Raw genomic sequence first — 18,022 nt, 5'->3', positions numbered from 1 at the left:
CCATGGTTGCTTAACTACACAATTAATGTTGTATGCATTAACTTTGGATGTGTCAGGTGGCAAGACACACTAATAGAATTATCTGTTGCTCCCATCATTACAAAAACAACTAAATTTGGGTTTGATACTTGGATACTCAGTTACCATTGGGTTGTTAGCTGGAGGACATGTAGTACCGATAGATCTGTACTTCGGCATAGGTCCTCAAACACAGGAAGAGAGTGTTACATAATTTACAGGAACTCAGTGTTGGCTAAACTTAAAGACAATTATGAAAGTAAACCCACTTGTTCTCTGCAGCATCATATTTAAACGTGCAAAGTCCAAACTGAAAAAGCAGGAAGTCCATGGAATGCTGTAAGAAAAGTAACATTTTATTATCTTGAATCTAGAATGTCACTGATTGTTAACAATTAATCATAATTTTTAGTTAGCTATTATCCCCACAAACACATTTCCCTATATATAAAAATAGCTAGAAAGTCTTCATCCAAGTTCAATGAATTCAGGATTCACATATCAGGATTCAATGAATGCTCTTAATTATGATGCTAACTGGGATCACATTGCCAACTTTATCCAGACAATTGGGAAATGGAAATATTACACTGATGTACTGGGATAGATAGTTTGAAATTGGCCATTGTGCTAAAATTGCAACAGTGTGAACAGACTTCACTTTACAATGGGACATGCTAGAGTCAACTTGATATGCGACGATACCAGGTGACAGAAGTGAAAAACAGGTGTACGGTTTCAGACAATGACAACCCTCAATTCCAGCACAAAAGGAAACAAATATTCTTCTTATCGCCCACGTAGAATAAATTTGAATAAAAATCAAAACTCTGCAATAAACAGCAAGAGATGCTGCTGGCTCAGCGGGTGGTTGGAGGTGAATTGCCTTACATCCTTGAACCAGTACCTGGACGAGCACTTGGAACATCCTAACATTCGAGGCCATGGGCTAATTTCAGGGGATTCTGAGTTTAGATTACTTAGTGTGGAAACAGGCCCTTCGGCCCAACAAGTCCACACCAACGCGCCGAAGCGCAACCCACCCAGACCCATTCCCCTATATTTACCCCTTCACTTAACACTACAGGCAATTTAGCATGGCCAATTCACCTAACCTGCACGTTTTTGGACTGTGGGAGGAAACCGGAGGAAACCCACACAGACACGGGGAGAATGTGCAAACTCCACACAGTCAGTCGCCTGAGGCGGGAATTGAACCTGGGTTGTGAGGCAGCAGTGCTAACCACTGTGCCACCGTGCCGCCCACTAAGTAAACATCATTAGATTGAATATTAATTATTTCTCACATGTCGGTCAGACTCGATAGGTCAAAGAGCCTGCCCTCAGCTTCTAATGATTCTAAGATGCAAAGTTAAACTGCTGGGTTAAGATAAATCACAAAACATCCTTTTACATTTTCAGGAATATACAAAATATTTGACTTCCCGTGTGAAATAATGCCATAATTCTGGCCTGTGAAGACCATATCAGGACACAAGACTGCATGTAAATTTTGCAGCATCTTAACATCAATCATTGAAAGATAGCCATTGTCTCTCACCCACCTAGCAAATAACTAATTATTGTCCATTTTTCATTTGAGAAACTTGGATTGTCAAAAAGTTATTTGGGATCTGCTCATAGGGCCAGTCTCAGGAGACAAAAGGAAAACTTTCAGGTTTGCATTTGTACAAGTTATGGAAAAATGTTCTACTCTCACTTTTACGTTTTAATGCTTGCCCAGTCTGAGTTATTCTACATATGCCAAAGTATAAATGCAGTTAAGTCAGCATTCTTGAAAATCAAATGTACAATGACAACATCAGTCGGTCCACTTGCTACTTTGTGCAAAGTATCAAAATATCTGGAGAGAGCATCATAAACATGTGAAATTCCAGGCTATTGGCAGGTATCTTTATGCACAGAACAAAACGTAATTTTTCCCTTATTTGTGTAGCACACAAGTTAATACACATACCATAGTATATCCACGAATTCATCAGGGATACAATCATTTCACCACCGTGAAACATGTATCACAGCAATTCAGTAGAACATGAACATAGTTTTTATCCCAACAAAGTCACTGAACCTACTCATAATACTCTTCATCAACATTTTTTCCCACAACTTCTGGAAACAACTATCACCCCTACAACCCCTATCAACATAATGAAAAAAAAACACATGCCTACTTTAGGGAAACATCACAATAAATTTGGAAAGCTCCATAACTTCCATCAGTGCACTCTTTAAAAGAAGAGCTTGTCATCACTTCATCCTGTCCTCTTCCACCCAAGCCCACACTTCACCATGCACAATTTCAGAGGCTGTACTATGAACTAATCAATCAGTTTGCTCTACTTCACAACCTGCAAACTTGGACATCTTCTGGTTAGAATTTAATTTTTAAACAAAAAAAAAAATGACACGAAGCCTAGCTTACCTTCTTCAGCTTGTGATACCTTTCTTCTGGCGTGTCCAAGCCATTTGTCAGCGTGGTCACTGAAGGTCCATCACTTATTCCTAAAATGAAACAACAAGAGTGTGGTCCAATTTTAGGCAACAACAACAACCACCACCACAATCACAAAATGTTAAAACCTCACATCTTTTTCATTTCAGGTTGAAGTTCATAACAGCAACATGTAACACTGAACGACCAAAGTTTACCTGTAATAATGATGTGTACAAAAAAAAATCTCCAATGCCCCAGCTGTTTCTTTGAAGCTGGATTCAACACAGAGGGAGGCAGCATCTCTGCAACATGCAGATCACTACTTCTCATTGCTAGCTGTATGAAGGGCAACTTGCAAGAATATGGGGTTGAAAACCTGTACAACTGACTAACACCTCAATTGGAGGAATACCAAACAGCAACAACTGATAATATTACTGCAATCAAAATTATTCTTCTCATTCATCTCTGACAGATGAATCCTAAACACTGGTCAGACTGCTTCGGACCTTAAATTCACAATGGTCCACGTGAACGGTTCACATATGCTCCCTATAAACTGCAATATTCCACTCCACCAGAGGTAGTTCATTGGAGCACAATGAGATTAAACATTGGACACCTGAATTAAACTTCAACCAGGCTGAAAAACATGTTTCTCTCTCAAAATTCAGCTTCAGTTTTCAGTTTTGCATGGCTAAACAAAGCAATGGTAACACCTCCATTGAAACATGCACACTATAACCTCAGGAATAACTAAGTTATCCTAGGGCTTATAAACAAGAGTACCTATGAATCTGATGCTGCTTCTTTATTCCTCACATGATCTACTTGGATTCCACGCTCCTTACTGAAATCACTAGAGTAACTAACTATATAATTCAAAGGAAACCCAATGGTTCTCATAGTGACAACGCGTATACCTTCAACACAATTCCAGTTACAAAACCTCTCTCAGCAGTTTCTACAAACTGCCTCCAATATTAGTGCACATGGGTTAAAATTAAAAGATCCATTATGCCAAGGGACCAGTGACTTTGGCCAGATACTCACCTTTGCTTCACAGTTCTTGAGCTTCAATTTAAAACCTGCAGTTACTCAGTAACAAAAGCATTTGCTAGCTGTAATTAGAGACCATTTAACCTAATAAATATATGAATGTAGGGAGAACACTGTCTCATTCATACAAGTTACCAGGGGATTGAAACTATGCACAAGGAAACTATTAAATTTAAAATTTCTTCTCAGAACAATAAAGAAAAAAAAGGTTTTACATGTTACTGTTGGGCATCCAATCATTACCTGAAAATTCTCCATCGATTGCCAGAAAATCAGCTTCTTCAATAGCTTCATATATTAGATTTAGGCGCTCCTTAAAATCTGTTGAGAAACCACAATTAATTTGTATTTATAATACAAGTGCAGACCACTCAGTCCAATAGGGTCATTCCAAAGTTTGAGATGTATCAACCTTATCCTTTTTCATCTTCACTTCACTCCATAAAATTTATAATTGTTTCTTTCAGACCTCATTTAAATGCATCTATGCTAATTACCTCTGTTAATCCATGTGGTCATGAGTTCTTCATACAAATCACATTTTAGATTAAAGAAGATAGTGTTGAACTTAATATATTTATCAATGATTATCATAATTAGTAGTGGTCTCTATTTCATAACTAGGAACACAAGTACAGGAGTAGGCTATTCCATCTTTTGCATCAGCTCCACCAATTTAGATCATGACAGATAATCTATGCAACGCATCCTCCATGCTATATTCCCATCCTCTGAATGCTTTTATGCCATTCATAGCTAGCTAATGAACAATCCACATCTTCAATTGACATAAAAAGCTTCCATAGCCTTTGTAGAGAATTACAAAGATTCACTATCCTCTGGGTGAATAAATTCTTCAATCTTGAATGGCTTGCCTTTTATTCTGACACACTGTCCCTCCGTTCTAGTCTGCACAGGGAGGGGAAAATCTCCTTTCTTCATCTCTGCTATCCATTCCTTGTGTTTCACAATTTACACCAATGATTTGGATTTGGGGACCAATTGCAATATTTCACAGTTTGCAAATGTTACAAAACTTGGTGAGAATGTAAGTTGTGACAAGGATACAAGGAGATTTCTGGGGTATTTAGTTTGGCTGAGTGAACATGCAAGGGCATGCCAGATGGAATACAATGTGGATAAGTGTGAGGTTATCCACTTCGTTGTAGGAATGGAGGTGTACAGTATTTCTTGAACAGCGAGAGACTTTTTCAACAAGTCACTAAAAGCTGGTGCAGCAAGTGATTCGGAAGGTGCATCTGCATTTCTCTACAAGAGAATTTACATAAAGGAGCAAAGTAGTTTTGCTTCAATTGTACAGAACAGTTTAGATCAAACTGGAATATTGTATGTAGGACAGCCAAGGCTGGGGAAGTCCACTGTCATTTTATTCCTACAACTCCACAGGTCACAGCAAACAAATATTTTCAGTTATTAAGATGACGCATTATATACCTTAGGTCTATCAGGTTAAGCAAAAAGATTAATAAATCAGGTTTCTTGAGAAAAACCACTCATGGATTTGTCAAAACTAAACTTTTGGAACAAAGATGCGCATGTTAACTTATGTTACTGACAGCAACATTAGAAGTATAAATGCTTATCCCTCTAAATATCACCAGAATACACACGCTTCAGAAAAAGAGAAAATAATTATCTATAGAGATTTTCTTTTCCTCCAAAAAAATAAGCCAGAGACACTTTAGCTCAGAGGAAGGGTCACCAGATCCAAAATGTTAACTTAACTTTGATTGCTCTTTACAGATGCTACATGACCTGCTGAGGTTTTCATGCAACTTCTGTTTTTGTTTCTGATTTACAGCATCTGCAGTTGTGGTTCTTATTTAAGACACTTTGGTCAATGAGTTATTTTTGAAGGTAAAGAAGAGCAGCATAGGATGTTCCAGATTCTGTTGATAATGTGTACCATAGCTTCACAGCAAGTCACTAATTACGCACAGCGGCCTCCGAAGTCTTACTCAGGAATTACCAATCTTGAGAAGCTCTTTCAAAAGAAAGAAAAGATTTCACACGAACTGATCTAGAAGGCTTTCGTTACAGAAATAGAAGAGATTTGCAGCACTGGTTGTTAACTAACTTTCAGTTAACTCCACCGAATAAAACAAGCATACCCTCAAGCTAGCCACTGTTCAAACAGCACCAGCAGGGTTGGGTGCAAACTACCAGTCATGCCATTTCTTTGCACATAAGAATACTTGAAGAAAATCTCCATCCAATGACCATAGTAAACTTTCAATGACCTCTGAAAGAAACCAGTCCAGAAATTTCAAACAGCTGCAAGCAAATTTCTCAATTGACAATCCTTCAAAAAAGTCCCTCAAGTAATATTAAACACCTAGTACTTTTGTTACACAAGATAATAAATCGATTTATTCCTTCCATCAGCATTCTGCCTGTTAAGCGATCTTCAATCCAGCCAAGTGTATTAGCCCTAATTCCATGCACTTTTGCTTTGTTGACAACCTTCCATGTGGTATGATTTCAAGCAGCTTCCAAAAAAAAAACCATAAACTGGTTGCCTAATCCCTCTTCAAGGAGGCACAGAACCCCTACAGTGTAGGAGGCAGCCATTAGGGAGGGTTTAGAAGGATAATGGGCCAGGTGGGACTAAATTGGGTTGGGATATCTGGTCAGCATGGATGAGTTGGACCAAAGGGTCTGTTTCTGTGCTATACATCACTGACTCGATGACATCCTTTATTCTCGCATTTTCCAAGACCAGTAGTGTCAGGCTGACAGCTCTGTAGTTCCTCGTTTTCTCTTGCCTCCCTTTCTTAAATAGCGTAAATACATTTTCAGCCTTTTAATTTGTAGGCACGATTGTAGAGTGGGAATTTGAAAGACAATTGCCAATGCTTCCTTAAATTAACAAGCAGTGTTCAAAACTCAGTGAAGGTCATTGGACCACAGTGATTTGTCAACTTCCTATCCCATCAATTTATCCAAAACTACTTTTTTTTAAGTTATACACTCTCACTAAAACCTTGAATTGGAATCGTTTCAGGGTGTCTGTCTTCATGGATATACATCTGCTTTTGCTAACCTTTTCCTTTTAAACAATCATATTTGAAAATTTTACTATTCATATTCATCTTTTTTTTAAATCCTCCTTTGCTGAATTCTAAAATTATCACAATTCTCAGACTTACAACTGTTTTTGCCGACTTTGTGAACCTTTCCTCTGAAGTGATACTAAAATTTTTTACTCCTTTTTATACATGGCAGGTCTTTTCCTGTTGAGTCTTTCTGCCATATTGGAATTATGTATTCTTTGAAAACCAAAGTCTTAATTCTTCCAATACTGGACAATGCGCTATCCTCTGTCAAATCTCAATGTATGTTTTTCCTCAATAAGCTACAATCAACTTCTACCTCACCTTCATAATTACCCTTGATTTGGAGGTACTAATTTCAAATTTAAGTATATCTTTTTTACAAACTGGGTAAATGGAAAATTCTAACATATAACAGTTAATATTCCATAAAAGCTCAATTGCAAGATTAATTAGTTGTTTTCATTGCATAATACTACACTTTAAATAGCGTATGCCCTATTGGTTTCTCAAAGTTTATGTCAGAAAACACAATCCAGAAATCTTTCCTCCAAAGTACTGGTGCGCATTTAACTCATCCAGACCAGATACTGATTAGAGAAACCCACGGTTGCTGCATTCTTCTCACTCTATGTGTCTCTAATTTCCTGACTTGTAGTGTGTACACCATTACCATTCGTGATAGTGGCCTATAAAACACAAATATTTGCTGCCCCGTTCTGTTTTTCCAATTCCATACAAACAGATTCTACTTTGACCTTCCAACTGGAGAGTCTCTCACTAATACACTCTGATCACATCTTCTACCCCACCTCCTTTCCCTTTTTGCTTTTTTTTTCCTTAAGTCTTGAATATCCTTTAATAGTCTGTTCCCAAGATCACCCTGCGGCCATGCCTCCATACTTCCAATCCAATCATATTCTTTTACTTCGCCTGGCACCATCAATTCATCTATCATGGTGTGAATGCTATATGCATTTAGGTATGTTCTTAAATTTAAAAGAAAAGAAATATTATTCTATCATTTGACCTTGGTATTTGAGGGCTTGAGCATTTCTGCTGCTTTCCACTTTCATTTACAGCTTTTCTGCTCCCAATAACCATTTTTTGTGTTATTTTCTCGACAATAGCTATTCTAGGCCTTTGCTGATTTCAAGTCATTATTTGGTCACCCCTCAATCTTGGCTTTCCTAAATGGCATGAATTATCCATTTAACAATTATCACAGGATAGCACAGCACAAGAGACCATCTAGCTCAACAAGTTCTTTCAAAACGAAATCATGCTGATCTCTGCCTTTTCTTTGCATCCATAATTAGAGAAAGAATAAGTATTCATCTAATTCCATTTTGAAAACCTTTGTATCTGAATGCAATGAGATACGTGCGTCATATTGTGACATCCTAAAAAGTGGTTTTCAGTTTTACTGAGCCAATTGATAAATGGCCCAACTTCACACAACATTCCAAAAAAGTGAGCAAGAGAACTTACTTGGCAGTACCATTATTACCCCAATGTTCACTAGCCTACATTGGATTTCAGTCAAGCAACATGGTAATTTTAAAAGATTCTCATCCATGTCTTCACTCTTGCCATAGACTTGCCTCTGCTTCTACTTCTAACCTCCCATAATTCTCATATCTGTACTCCTCTAAATCTAGCCTCTCATGATCGGCCATGACTAACTATTCCAACAATGGTTGTGCCATCAGTTGTCTAGACTTCAAGCTCTGGAATTTTTACCTATAATCTATGAAAATTCCTAAAACATTCCTCTTGGACCAAGCCTTTAGTCATCTGATAAACTATTCTCCTGAGTCATGGAAGGAGAAATTGTAAGAACAAAATAAATAAAAACAGGAGTAAGCTTCTCAGTCCTCCAAGCAAACTCTTCAATGAAATCATGGCTGATCTTCTACCTCAACACCATTTTCTTGCATTGCACCCAAAATGATTGATTGTTTTTGGTTTTCATAATCAAGTAATCTCAAACTTAACATCCATCAGATGGGCCAATGAGTGGCAGATGGAATTTAATGTAGATAAATGTGAGGTGTTGCATCTTGGTAAGGCAAATCAGGGCTGGATTTATACACTTAATGGTAAAGTGCTGGGCAGTGTTGCTGAACAAAGACACCTTGGAGCACAGGTTCATAGTTCCTTCAAAGTGGAGTCGCACATGGACAGGATAGTGAAGATGGCATTTGGTATGCTTGCCTTTACTGGTCAGAGTATTGAGCATAGGAGTTGGAAGGTCATGTTGTGGCTGTACAGGTGATTAGTTAGGCCACTATTGGAATACACAGCGTCCAATTCTGGTCCTGCTGTTATAGGGAAGAGGCTGTTAAACTTGATAGAGTTCAGAAACTTTTTCTGTACAAGGATGTCACTGGTGTTGGAGGGATATGCTGACTAGACTGGGGCTATTTTCCCTGGAGCATCAGGGACTAAGGAATGACCTCATAGTGGTTTATAAAATCATATAGCATACATATGGTGAATAGCTAACATCTTTTTCCCCAGGGTAGAAATTAGGTTTGCCAATTTGTACAATAAGAATTTAAGCCAAACAAATGAACATTTAGATCAATTGCCAGCTCCACCAGTTACAAAGGCATAGAAAGATCCTTGAAATTTTCAAAATGTACTACATCATAGCAATGGCTGACTAGCATCTTGTCAACTTACTATACAAACAGAAACCCAAATATTAGAGCAATTATTTCAAGACAAGCAGGAATTTGACCTTCATTTTATTAAAGTGTCAAGAAAACATATAATATTCAGACCAAATGCTCAGCTACTCATTTCTATCATAATATTCGTGGAGGAAAGAAGTAGACTCTGTTTTCAGCTGCGGAGCAAAGTGGAACATGCTCACCTGAATCAGAGAGAGATTATTGGTTTGTCCTAGTTAACACTAAGTCTACTTCTGAAGAAAGATCACTGGATTTGAAAATGTTAACTGATTTCTCTCCACAGATACTGCCATTTTACAGCTTTTTTTTTGGTTTCCAGCATCCATGGTTCTGCCAGTCTTTTGCTAACTGGCAAGGTTGTCAGCACTCTTAGATGAATGAGAAAGATCTCATTGCATTATTTCAAAGAGCAGGGTAGTCCGCTCAGTGCCCTCACCAACATGAATCCCTCAACAATAATATGGTAGACTTTCAGGCCACTGTCTTCTTACAGTTTGTAGAATAACAGTGTGCAAATTGGCTGCCACCTTTTCAATATTACAATAGAGACTATATTTCAAAATTAGTTAAGTTACTTGAAAGCACTTCAAAAGATCAAGATCATGAGTGGTATTATGTCAATGCATTTTTAAAATGCTACAATCCATTCATTATTTTGCATTGTTCAGATCAAACACATTATCCAGTCTATATGTGCAAATAAGGGAGCAAGTGGACAGTTTGATAATTAAACTTTTCATAGCAAATGATCAAAGGAAAGGTTTGCAGCAGTGGAATAAAAGCCAGAAAAGTTCTTACAGCAGCACCTTTGATTCAGATTTTGTATTTGCAGAAAACAAAATAACTTGGGAACCAGTATTTGCAGGTGACATTATACATCTTACTTGCAAAAAAAAAATCAGCTTTACACAAAGTGTAAGTCAGAGGAATTTCACATAATCCTGAACATTGAAACGAAGATTACACACAAAGAAATACTCAGTGGGCTACAAAGAACTTAAAGATGCCTTGAGACTGTGAAAAAAAACGTTATATAACAGCATGTCTTTCTTTTACGGTAGGTGCAATGAAGCTTTAAGCCTGATTCAGCAACTGCCCTTTGTACAGTCAAATGTAAAAAGGGTGGAAACATCAAGCAGAGTCTTTACAGTAACTGCTCAGTTGGTGGCTAAAGAGCATTGAGGCACAAGAAATGCGGGTAGCTTGCACTTCCCAAACGTTGACTCCACTGGAGAGAGCAGCCAGTTCGCATGTGCAGAGACAGACGTGGGTATATTATCACTTTCCCCATTCCACCAAACCCCGTCAACAAGTCCTTAAAACCGACCTCATCCCCCCCACCCCCCACCCACACAGGGCTGTGGATTCACCCGAACACTCCGGCCTGACACCCGGAATGAAGCTTTACCTCCAAAATGGCCCTAACCGCTTGGGCTTGATCACATCCGCACTCTCCACACTCCCTGACTGCCCTGTTAACCCGATAACCCAGAACCCAAGGGCTCACCCCCCTCTCGGACTTACTCTGCCTAGTGATCTCCATGGCTGCCCAGACAAACCTCACACACACGACACACAGGAACAACACCGCTACCGTCAACCTTTGACCTTTAACTTCGACAACGCATTCACATCCGGTGAACATGTCAAACACGTGGTTAAGGGTCACTCAGGGTAGAACTCTGTCTCCTCAGAGCACTATAAGTTCAGGATTAATATACATCTGTATTGTTGTTTAAAACCTTCTTATACTATCATTATATCTAAATAGAATATGATTTAATTTTATAAGTTTTGTGGCTTAGGTCACCCTTAGTTATGGCTTTCCAAAAGGAGTACTTTTACTGTTTGTCAATTGACGTTGAGGCAGTGTATTGTATTCTTATGCTTCTTCTAAAGAATAGAACAACCATGCAAAAATCCTGCTCATGTGACCTTGTCCCCACTAAACGGCTCCTCGCCTTCTCCTAGCTGACACCCTTGCTAGCTTATTGCAAATAATCCCTCTCTCTTGTCAAGTACTATTCTCCAACACTTTCAAATCTGATGTCGTCACTGTATATGCTCAAAATGTTCACTCTTGATTCATTTGTCCTTGCAAATAACAACTCTGTAAGTTAGAATCTTACACCTGCATTTCTGATGATACTGCCTGTGTAAATGCTTCACAATGTAAGGGCACTCTCTTAAAACGGTAGTGCCCCAGTATGCTGAAAATTATCAATCAGATAAGATTGTCAGAGGCCTAAGAGATCCCGCACAGATCTCATCTCAGCTCAGACAACAGAAACACTCAACAAAGTTACTCATATGTGCTCAAGCTCTGTTGTCAATCATCAGCTGGAGAGTTATTAATTGGATAATGGACAAGGCTTAGAATTATGCTGAGAAATAGTCAAGGCTTAATTAGAACAATCTAAAGGAAATTTAAAAAAGAAACATTCATATAAGGGCCAGCAGAATCTTACATGCATATTTTGAAGGACATTGGTAGAGTATGCATTGTAAATATTGCAGAAGGCTAAACAAAAGAAAAGGAAGCATGCCCGAATAGGAAAAGTTGTGCTCTAACTGAAAGAAGCTGAATCACTTTGCACACAAGTGTCTAACTGGAAAGAAGCAAAACAAATCAGTGAAGATGGCTGCTAAAGAAATGACATGATGCTTCTGATAACAGGTTTGCATTGTAAGATCTAAAGATTTGTGACTGTTAGAATGATGACTACAGAGGGAGTGCAAGTTTCAAATAGGTACTGGTGCCATGCACAATGTGGTTTGCAGGTCCAAGTGAAGTTGCTCAAGATGGCGAACTGAAAATGAAGTGATTGTGGGTATGATGGAATGATATTCACCCCAAGAGGACAAATGAAACTGAGAAAAGAAAGAACTGTGGTTCCAAATCATAGAATAGGATCCCTATAATATGGAAACAGGTCATTCAGCCCAACAAGTCCACACTGACTCTCCAAAGAGCATCCTAGCCAGACTCAGCCCCCTACATTATCCCGATAACCCTGCATTCCCCATGGCTAATCCACTTCACCTACAGTCTTGGACACTATGGGCAATTTAGCATAGCCAATACCTCTAACCTGCACATCTTTGGAGCATGGGAGGAAACTGGAGCACCCAGAGGAAACCCACTCAGACGTGGGAAGAATGTGCACACTCTCCACAGACAGTTGCCTGAGGTTGGAATTGAACCAAGGTCACTGGCCCTGTGATGCAGCAGTGCTAACTGCTGAGTCACTGTGCCGTAGTAGAGATTAAGAAAAAAATCCTCTCACCACAGCTGAAAGAAGTTTGGAGTGATTGCCTGACGTGTGTTTATAAAGATATTGAATTTGAAAGACAAGCATCTTGCTCAAACAAATATGTGACAACATGCGGTGATGAAACGATGGCCTGAGCCCATTAAGTTAAAAATAACACAAGACTAGGTAATAGTCCAACAGGTTTATTTGGAAGTACAAGCTTTCGGAGCGCTCCTTCATCAGGACCATATCTGTTTCTTTAAGAGAGTGTATAGCAGTGAAGGAATATTCCAAAATGTCATCATCTGCAAATGAAATGAAAGTAATTAGCTCAAAGGAGCTGGGAAAAGAGATGATGAAGCACATCCATGCAAACCATCAACCAGCTGACGTCTACTCTGAAAAGGCAAGAGACGTGCTTCACTGACAGTGGGATTCTACAAAGCAATGAGATTAACAACCACATCAATCATGGTAGTGCATTGAAAGAAATACCACACTAAGCAAGCTAAAGTGCCACTCATGACTCATTACATTGTCAAAAGACCATGGATGAAGATCAGAGGAGCCCACATTAATTTTGCAGGAGATGATTGTCTCATCACCTATATGGCTACACCACTATGACTACTTACCTGTGTATTATGAATTAGACCAGCTGACATCAACCTTTACCAGTGACATTGTGGAATTCTGGAAGTAAATTCCAGTTGTTAACAATATTTCAGACATTTAAATGAGTGACAAAGGCCCACAGTTAACAAGTGAAGAATTCAGCCACTTCATAAACAATTGACACCACATCTCACATATCCCCAGTCAAATGGAAAGGCTCAGGTGGCAATGAAGGTTTCCAAAAGTTTGAACTATTCTGATACAAGTGTGTGCAAGACAATCCTGGAATGGAGAAACACATTTACTGAAGGCATGGAAAGTTGTCCAGTCCAATAACTAATGTCACACTGCACGCAAACTATTCTTCTAATAAGTAAAAAAAGCAGAGACCAGAAGTCGTAACAGCAGTGAGTGTCAAATTGAGGTGGAATGACAAAAAGCCGCATTTCATTTTGATAACGCTGTCAGATCATTGCCAGAGCCAATCAGTGTGCAAAAATTCAAAAATCTCAACAAAAGTCAGCCCAAGTAGCAACTTGGTGATAGTGTAGGGCAGTTACCATCTTATTATACTTGCTGAATATGAATGACCCGCTCTATGGTTTCAACTGAGGACATAAATACATGTAGCTGAAAACGTGTTGCTGGAAAAGCGCAGCAGGTCAGGCAGCATCAAAGGAACAGGAGAATCGACGTTTCGGGCATGAGCCCTTCTTCATTCCTGAAGAAGGGCTTATGCCCGAAACGTCGATTCTCCTGTTCCTTGGATGCTGCCTGACCTGCTGCGCTTTTCCAGCAACACGTTTTCAGCTCTGATCTCCAGCATCTGCAATCCTCACTTTCTCCGCATAAATACTTGTATACAGCAAGACAAGCCGCTCCTTCACTGCAGACAATTGATGAGGAAGACCTGATGAACTGAGAAAGCACAGAATGACCATTAGTCCCAGTGGTCCGCCATTCCCCCACCAGGACAAAGCATCAGTAACAACAGTCATGACAGCAACAGTACTCACCACAAAAATAAAATTACCTGATGAAGGAACATCACCCCAGGAATGGCCATATATCAGTTGAACAGCCAATATGAGCCTGCACATGTATCATTCAAAGAGCTGCATACTTTAAATTTATCTATATTGAGCATCATGGAAACTTCTAATTCACATAACTAATTGTATCACCATTTGATTTGTCTTTAATGTCTTTGATTTTAAATAATGTGTAACTTCTCTCCTTCCCTTTCCCTTCTTCCTTGGATGCATATGTGTGTGTGTGTGTGTGTGTGTGTGTGTGTGTGTGGGTGGGTGTGTGTGTGCACGGTGTGTGTGTGTATGTGAATGTTTGTCACAAAGCATTCCCATCAATGTTTTGAATGCAGTAACGAATCCCACTTTGTTTAACTCTAAAGATTTTGCTGTGGCTCAATTTTAATTGGACTTCACAACAAGGTTTGAGGAAACATGAGGAAACTGTGTGGAGTTTGCACACTCTCCCCGTGTCTGCGTGGGTTTCCTCCGGGTGCTCCGGTTTCCTCCCACAGTCCAAAAATGTGCAGGTTAGGTGAATTGGCCATGCTAAATTGCCCATAGTGTTAGGTTAAGGGGTAAATGTAGGGGAATGGGTCAGGATGGGTTGCACTTCGGCAGGTCGGTGTGGACTTGTTGGGCCGAAGGGCCTGTTTCCACACTGTAAGTAATGTAATGTAATCTAATCATGTCACTGTCTTTTTTTACAAAGGTAAAATAAGTATGGACTTTTTAAAAAAAAGTTAGGTAGGACAGGAGTACAGTAAGAATAATTTGATTCATTTTGCCTTCTTGTCAGTGACAGCATAGATTTTGTTTTATTATAAGGAAGGTGTTTAGAAAAATGCATTTTTAAATACATTATGTATTATGACTTGCCATAGTCAGTCGACCTAAATTATAAGTTTTACAGTTTAGAATGAGAAGGCATTAAAAGCCTCCATATTAAAAGCTTTTCAATACTGACTTAATATATTTTTAAGTGACAAGGGTGTAGCAGATTATGAGAGGACAGGCAGGAAAGTGTGGTTAAGACTGTCAAATTAGCCACAATCTAATTGAATAGTTGAGCAAGCTCTTTGGGCTTAAGGAAGAATTTCTGCTCCTATTTCTTATGATTCTTATATTTTTGTGAAATAAATGCTGTGTATGATTCCAGAAATCATAAGCTGACGTTACATTTTTTGCCACATATTTGCCACACCCAGTAGTGGGAAAAATTAATGCCTGATTGGTTCTGGTAAGCTTCAGTTTTGCTCTGTAACTAACCTGATTGACAGCTCCTAGACTCATCTTGCAATTAATGAGTAAAGAAATGGACCCCAATTAAAAAGAAACATGGTGTCTCTGATGAAACACTAACATGTGAATTAATTTATCGACTGTTAATTTAAAATCCTGCTGACTTCATTCGCATATATTACTGTTTATGGTATATTACTCGTTAGGCAGCACTTTTGACCCTCAGTCAAAAGATAAAGGGTTCATTTGTTACTTCAGGTAATTTTATTTTATTTATTCATTCATGCGACCTCAGCATCACTGGCTGGGCCAGCATTTATTGCTCGTCCCTTGTTGGTCTTGAAAAGGCGGTTGTCTTCTTGAACTGCTGCAGTCCATGTGATGTAGGTAGACCTGCAATGTGTTTAGGGTAGAAATTCCAGGATTTTGACCCAGCGACAATGAACGAATGTTATATATTTCCAAGTCAGGATGGTGAGGTAGCTTGAGGGGAACTTGCAGATGATGGAATTCCCAAGTATCTGCTGCTCTTGTCCTAGGTGGAATTGGTCATGGATTTGGAATAGACCATTTAGGACAGAGATGAGGAGAAACTTCTTCACCCAGAAAGTGGTGGCTGTGTGGAATGCTCTGCCCCAGAGGGCAGTGGAGGCCCAGTCTCTGGATTCATTTAAGAAAGAGTTGGATAGAGCTCTCAAAGATAGTGGAATCAAGGGTTATGGAGATAAGGCAGGAAGAGGATACTGATTAGGAATAATCAGCCATGATCATATTGAATGGCGGTGCAGGCTCAAAGGGCTGAATGGCCTACTCTTGCACCTATTGTCTATTGTCTATTGGAATGTACTGTCTAAGGATCTTTGGCAACTTTTTACAGTGCATCTTGTAGACAGTACACACTGCTGCTACTGGTGTCAGTGATGGAAGGAGTGGATGTTTGTGGTTGTGGTGCCAATAAAGCAGGCTGATTTGTCCTAGATGGTGCTATTGCTACAGCCAGGCGGAGGTAAGTACTGTAGATATTGGAGATTAGAGTCAAGATTAGACTGGTGCTTGAAAAGCACAGCAGGTCAGGCAGCATCTGAGGAGCAGGAAAATCAATGTTTCTGGCAAAAGTCCTTCATCCTCATTCCTGATGAAGGGCTTTTGCCTGAAATGTCGATTTTCCTGCACTATTGGTGCAGCCCTCATCTGGGTAAGTGGGGAGTATTCCGTTACAAGTCAGTGGCGCTGACTTGTGCCTTGTGAGCAGGTTTTGGATGCTCAGGAGGTGAGTTACTCATTGCAGTATTCCTAGCCTTTGACCAGCTCTTGTTGCCACTGTGTTTATATGGTGAGTGAAGTTGAGTTTCCTGTCAATGGTACGTTTCCAGGATGTTGATAGTGGGCGATTCAAAAATAATGACACCGTTGAATGTCGAGGGATGATGGTTAGATTGTCTCTTTTTGGAGATGATGATTGCTGGCATTTGTGTGGCATGAATGTTATTTGCCACTTGTCAACTTAAGCCTGATTACTATCTAAACTTTGTTGCATTTAAACATTGACTGCTTCAGTATCCAAACAGTCATGAATGGTGCTGAATAATATGCAATCATTGGTGAACATCCTCACTTCCAGCTTTATGTGAAGGGAGGGTCATTGATGGGGCTGCTGAAGATGGTTGGACCTCAGACACCATCCTGAGGAGCTGGTGCAGAGATATCCTGGACCTGAGATGAGTGATCTCCAACAACAAAAAACTACAATTCCTGTGTGTCAGGTATGACTCCAACCAGTAGAGAGTTTCCACCACTTCCCATTAATTCCAGTTTTGCTTGGGATCTTTGATGCCACCCTTGATCAAATGTGGCCCTGATGTCATGGGCTATCACTCCCTCCTCACCACTGGAATTCAGCTCTTTTGTCTGTGTTTGAACCAAGGCTGTAGTGAGGTCAGGAGCTGAGTGGTCCTGGCGGGACTCAAACTAAGCATCGCTGAACAGGTTATTGCTGAGCAGGTGCTGCTTGATAGCATTGTTGATGACACCTTCCATAGCATTACTGATGATTGGGAGTAGATTGATGGTGAGATAATTAACCAGGTTGGACTTGTCCTTCTGTTGTGTACAGACATACCTGGGCTATTTTTCACATTGTCGGATAGATGCCAGTGCTGTAGCTGCACTGGAACAACTTGGCTCGGGGAGTAGCAAAGTTCTGGAGTGCAGGTCTTCAGTACTGTTGCTGGAATGTTGTTGGGGCCCATAGTCTTTTCAGTGTCCAGTGCCTCCAACCGTTTCTTGATACTACATGGAATGAATTGAATTGGCTGAAAACTGTTATCTGTAATGCTGGAGGAGGCCAAGATTGATCATCAATTCAGCACTTCTGGCTGAAAATTCCGGCAAGTACTTATTGGAAGTGCCTTTTTTGAACAAGATCTCATGGTACAACCTCAAAAAAGAACATGGAATAAGAGAGCCATATTCCTTGTATATTACCCAATGATTATCCCTCGAGCAACAACAAGATTTTCAGATTATCAGCTTGTTGCTGTTTGTAAGGTATTACTGTCCTATAATTAAATGCTGT

At 39.6% G+C, this 18,022-nt stretch overlaps 1 protein-coding gene across 3 annotated transcripts in view; it reads right to left on the bottom strand.

Moving 5' to 3' along the window:
* The window catches only part of LOC140464616 (poly(A)-specific ribonuclease PARN-like), a 173,298-nt gene extending 162,375 nt beyond the window's left edge, over positions 1-10,923 (bottom strand). For all 3 annotated transcript variants that reach the window (XR_011954947.1, XM_072559918.1, XM_072559917.1), the window contains exons 1-4: positions 10,833-10,923; positions 3,779-3,856; positions 2,465-2,544; positions 288-355 (exon numbers count right to left, since the gene is read on the bottom strand). Coding sequence is in view for 2 of the 3 variants with exons in the window: in XM_072559918.1 (XP_072416019.1) it covers positions 288-355; positions 2,465-2,544; positions 3,779-3,856; positions 10,833-10,851 (245 nt within the window). In the remaining variant the exon portion in view is untranslated. The remainder of the gene's footprint in view (positions 1-287; positions 356-2,464; positions 2,545-3,778; positions 3,857-10,832) is intronic.
* Between the last annotated feature and the right edge of the window lie 7,099 nt (positions 10,924-18,022).

This window comes from Chiloscyllium punctatum, chromosome 40, assembly GCF_047496795.1.
Source record: "Chiloscyllium punctatum isolate Juve2018m chromosome 40, sChiPun1.3, whole genome shotgun sequence".
Taxonomy (NCBI): domain Eukaryota; kingdom Metazoa; phylum Chordata; class Chondrichthyes; order Orectolobiformes; family Hemiscylliidae; genus Chiloscyllium; species Chiloscyllium punctatum.
Note: the sequence above shows the minus strand (reverse complement) of the source record. Positions and strands in the feature narration are given on the sequence as shown.